This window comes from Sturnus vulgaris, unplaced genomic scaffold (assembly GCF_052056855.1).
Source record: "Sturnus vulgaris isolate bStuVul1 unplaced genomic scaffold, bStuVul1.hap1 Scaffold_1032, whole genome shotgun sequence".
Classification (NCBI taxonomy): domain Eukaryota; kingdom Metazoa; phylum Chordata; class Aves; order Passeriformes; family Sturnidae; genus Sturnus; species Sturnus vulgaris.
Genome location: NW_028275939.1, coordinates 1,875 through 6,539, shown reverse-complemented (window position 1 = coordinate 6,539; position 4,665 = coordinate 1,875). Strand labels below are relative to the sequence as shown.

Genomic DNA, 4,665 nt, shown 5'->3' with positions numbered 1-4,665 from the left:
CCTTGCAGGGAGCAGGGGTTGGTGAAGGTGGGATTTCAGGAGTGCAGCCAGCGTGGTCTGGCAGTCATTGATCCCTGGGGACATTGGCCACCAATCCCTGGGGACACTGGTCATCGATCCCTGGGAACATTGGCCAACTTTGACCCGTGCCATGTTTGTGTTCAGGACTTGGCTGTGCCCCGGGAGGGGAGGCTGTGAGAGAAAATGCTGGAAAGTATTCCCAGGAAACGGGAAACATCCCATTCCCTATTGGACACATCCCATAGGGAAAATCATGGTGCTTTTCCACAGGCTCTCACTCTCAGGGCGTGCAGGCAGCCCATTTCCAAGGAGGAAAACCCGTGGTGCTCCAGGGAAACTCCCATGCGTGCATGACCCCACAGTCCCCAGCGTTTGGGGGGCTCCCACCTCCTCCTGCAGCTCCTGTGCCCCACCTTCTCCACACTCCGGCTGCTGTTTCCGGCTGGATCAGAGCCCGGCTAAATTTAGGAGGATCGATTTCAACCCCCGCCTCTGCTTCGCAGGGGAAAGGACGGAGCAAAGGTGGCCAGGAACGAGGAGCCACAGGGGCTTCCACTCCCTGAGCCCTGCACGGGCTTCTGGAACCTCAGATTTTTATCTGGCTGCGAGGCCATGGAGGGGCCCAGGGAGGTTGGAATTCTCCTGGGTGATCCCACGGGTCTCTGTGGCTGTCACTTGGGCCAGAGCTTGTGACAAGGACACCCATGTGTCCCGCAGGGAAGGAGCTCCCAGCTCTAGGAGCCAGACCGTTTCCTGAGGAGGCTGACACAGGTGAGTGGGGCAGTGGGAAAGCAGGAATGAGGGTCCAGGGATATCGCTGGCACCCAGGGATGCTTCAGGCTCTCATCCCACACGTGCTGTCCCCAAAGTGAGGGAGGAGTGAAATGCCCAACACCACCACTGTGAGGAAACAGCTCGAGCAGCACCAGGGGAGGTTTAGGATGGATATCAGCGAAAATTTCCTCATGACAAGGGTGGTCAAGCCCTGGCACAGGCTGCCCAGGGCAGTGGTGGACTCACATCCCTGGAAGCGTTCAAAGCCGTGTGGATGTGCCACCTGGGGACAAGTGGTGGCTTTGGAAGTGCGGGCTTGGACTTGCTGCCAGCTGCAGGGCCCCTCTTAGTCCCGTCTGCTGCTCTCTCTCCAATCCCACCTCTGGTTCCAGGGCAGCCGCCGAATGAAGCTGGGAGCTGCTGGCGGGTGAGAGACCCTGCATGGATGGGAATGGGGAGACCTGCCCGCAGGAGGAGCCCAGGGCAGCTGGAAAACTCCGGCCTCTTCCTCCGAGCTTTCCTGCTCCTTTTCCTCTGCCGGCATGGTAAGGATCTGCACGGGCAGAGTTGTTCCCCGTAAAAACCACCAGGAGGAATGTCCATGAGAATCCAGAGCGGGCTGGATGGTGGGAGGTGGCGGGGAGGGGAGGAAGGAGAGGCTGCCCATGGGAGCCATCCCGTCTCTCCCAGTATCTTCCCAGTGCAAGATCCTGCGCTGTAACTCGGAGTATGTGGCAGCGACGCTTCACCTGCGCGGCCCGGACCGTGGCAGCGCGTTCTGCACCGCGCTGCGCTCCTATTCCCTGTGCACCCGGCGCACCGCCCGCACCTGCCGCGGCGACCTGGCCTTCCACTCCGCTGTGCACGGCATTGAGGACCTCATGATCCAGAACAACTGCTCCAAGGAAGGGCCCACGGCACCGCCACGGCCGCGGCCCCCCGCCCCGAACCCCCACGGCTTCGAGTCTCTCGACATCTGCGATTACGAGCGGAGTTTCCTCTACAAGCACGGCCGCCCTCCCGGTTTCCAGCACTGTGCTGCTTTTGGGGACCCCCACATCCGCACCTTCCACGATGATTTCCACACGTGCCGGGTGGAGGGCTCCTGGCCGCTCCTGGACAACGACTACCTGTTTGTGCAAGCCACCAGCTCACCGGTGGCCAAGGGGTCCAACGCAACAGTCACCAGCAAGGTAACGTTAGCACACAGGCTGGGTGGCAAATCCAGAGTCAGGGCAGCTCCTATACTTCCCAAAATCCTTGGAAAATCCTGCTTCTAACCCAGGGGGGGTGAGGAAGGAGGGGCAACAATGGTGAAGGTTTTTGAGGGGACCCTCGAACATTCCTGTTGCTGTTGGGTGACCGTGTGGTCCATGGGGTGTACCTGAAAGAATCTTGCTGGGTTTGGCTCCACCTGAGTTTTCCATTGATTAAATGGTGTTAAAAAAAAAAAAAAAAAAAAAAAGAAGGGAAGATTGTTGTTATCCCAAAAGGACTGTGGTTTGAGGATGGATAGGTGAGGTGAGACCTGCATCCTGGGATGGGGCCACGGCCACTCTGCTCATCCCCCTCCTGCCCTGCTCCCCACAGCTAACCATCATATTCAAGAACATGAAAGAATGCATTGACCAGAAAGTTTACCAGGCCGAGCTGGACAACGTCCCAGCAGCCTTCCAGGACGGTTCCGTGAACGGGGGCGTTCGTCCAGGTGGGAGCAGCCTGGTGATCCGGGAGCTCAGCCCGGGCCGCCACGTAGAGATCCGTGCCAGCTACATCGGCACCACCATCGCCGTGCGCCAAGCCGGCCGCCAGCTCTCCTTCTCCATCCGCGCTGCCGAGGAGGTGGCCCGGGCTTTTTCGGAAGAGCAGGACCTGCAGTTGTGCGTGGGAGGTTGCCCCCACAGCCAGCGAATGTCCCGCAGCCCCCGCGGGCGTGGCCGCGTCCCTGCGGACACGGCCCGAGCGCTGTGCCGGGAGATGCTGCCCGTGGAGGATGTTTATTTCCAGTCGTGTGTCTTCGACGTGGTGACCTCGGGGGACATCAACTTCACCATGGCAGCTCACGGGGCGCTGGAGGATGCCCGGCTCTTCCTGCCCGATGCTGAGAAGCTTCACATCTTCCAAGCTGGAGGGGGTTGCCCACTCAGCTCTCCATCCTCTCTCCTCCTCCTCTTCCTCCTCTCCTGTGGACTTTGGGTTGTTTTGTTGCACTTTTAACCCTTGCCTGCTCCGTAGGGGGAACCCGTGAGAGCTGGTGGCTCCAAGCTGCAGCCAGGACAGGTTAGTCACCTTGAAGTAGGTGTCTCCACAGCCACAAGGAATCAGAGACCCAGGAGAGGGAAGAGATGAGCCCCTGGTTTGCCCGCACTGGTCTCACACGGATGGTGCAGCTGCTCCAAGCTCCTCTCCTGAAGGCAGATCCATTTTCTTCTATTCCATTCTGACACGTTCCTTTTCCCCTAAGGATGTGACAAGTGCAGTGCATCAAAGAAAAATAAACCCCATGGGTTAGAAACCCCCTCTGTCCCTCAGAGCCTTTCCAGAACTCATTTCCCATCTTTCTCCCGGTGTTGATCCAGCAGAATTCCACTCGGGAACCCTACAGATCCAGAAATAATGGACTCAAAGCCCAAAGCCCAATTTTTAGCAGTAAAAAAAATGATTTTCTAAATGGATTTGGGACCCTTCACTCAGCTACTCCCAAAGCAGAGCAAGGTCATAAATTGTTTTGGGGAGCGTTGTGACCGAGAGGGAGACTTTTGAGAAGAAATCAGCCGGTTTTGTCCATGTGCTCCTCTTCCAGGATAAATAACAAATGGATCTCCAGCAGTGGGAGCTGTGGAGCTTGAGACCTCCTATATCCCAGGCCACTGTTGCTGTTTTTCCTTGTTTTCTTGGCACCTGCTGTGGACTCAATTTAGCCGGCTCTCGACTTGGGACCGGTGTCAGCTTTCAGGGAGGACAAAACAGCCCTTGGGAATTCTCTCCCTTGGGGTCAGATTCTCTGTCACTGCACAAACCCAACCCAAAGTGGAGCTTTCACTTGGGAAACAGAATTCCTGATGGCAAAGAGCCAGCTGGGCACAGAGATGGGCAGGGTATTGCCCCGTGGAAGGTGCAGAACTGCAGAGGGGAGGGCAAATTTCACACGTTTCAGAGGATTTCAATAAAGCAGATGGAGTTCTACAGGAGAAATCTTTTCCATAGGGAAGACTTTTTATTTATTTAAGAAAGTATTAAAAACTTGGCCATCCTTGTTCCCACAGAATTGAAGGAAAGGCTTGTGGAGATGAGGGAAAAGGGAATTGCAGCCCCTCCAGGCACGGAGGTTCTATAATTCATGTTTTAATACATCCGTGGCCTTTTCTCTCTCTTTATTCTTTTGTGGCATAGGAAATAATTTCATGGATCTCGTGGCAAATTCCCCCTCGGATGGGTGCTCAGCACAGACCTGCTCCATGTCTTTTACCCTGCTCCTAGTGATCCCTGATGGGTTTGACATTCAAGGGGTCTATTTTTGACTCCCCATTTCCTGTCATCTGTCTCTTCATGTCTTTGGGTGGCAGTGGCAGACGATAATAATAATAATAATAATAATAATAATAATAATAATAATAATAATAATAATAATAATAATAATAATAATAATATTATCTCCTTCCTCCCCTGCTCCTTTGACTCCAGAGCTTTGGGTGGATGAAATGAAGCAGAAATGAGGAAAGGTAAGCAGGCTGCTTCCCAATGTGCTCCACAGGTCCCTTTGGGAAGAAAATCATGTGGGGAGGAATAAAATCCTCTGTAGGGGGATTAAATCCTCTATGGAGAGAAAATCCTCCACGGGGAAAATGTTCTCCATAGTGATAAAATCCT

At 55.0% G+C, this 4,665-nt stretch overlaps 1 protein-coding gene across 2 annotated transcripts; it reads left to right on the top strand.

Annotated features, from left to right (window-relative positions):
- The first annotated feature begins 492 nt into the window (after positions 1-492).
- On the top strand, positions 493-3,990 carry LOC148219480 (hemojuvelin-like). 2 transcript variants are annotated; one of them, XM_088157552.1, is made up of 4 exons: positions 493-792; positions 1,188-1,340; positions 1,486-1,988; positions 2,386-3,990. In XM_088157552.1, exons 1-4 carry the CDS (start codon positions 726-728, stop codon positions 3,010-3,012), a joined length of 1,350 nt encoding a protein of 449 aa, XP_088013678.1. In that variant the 5' UTR covers positions 493-725; the 3' UTR covers positions 3,013-3,990. The 2 variants fall into 2 exon arrangements, with proteins under 2 accessions (XP_088013678.1, XP_088013677.1); XM_088157551.1 differs by lacking the exon at positions 493-792 and having other exon boundaries at positions 926-1,340.
- Positions 3,991-4,665: the final 675 nt, after the last annotated feature.

Bases quoted from the DNA above. Each gene is read 5' to 3' on its own strand.
- LOC148219480 (XM_088157551.1), top strand. From the start codon at position 1,070: ATGTGCCACCTGGGGACAAGTGGTGGCTTTGGAAGTGCGGGCTTGGAC. The intron at 1,341-1,485 runs GTAAGGATCTGC...CGTCTCTCCCAG, and splicing joins CCTTTTCCTCTGCCGGCATG to TATCTTCCCAGTGCAAGATC. The intron at 1,989-2,385 runs GTAACGTTAGCA...TGCTCCCCACAG, and splicing joins ACGCAACAGTCACCAGCAAG to CTAACCATCATATTCAAGAA.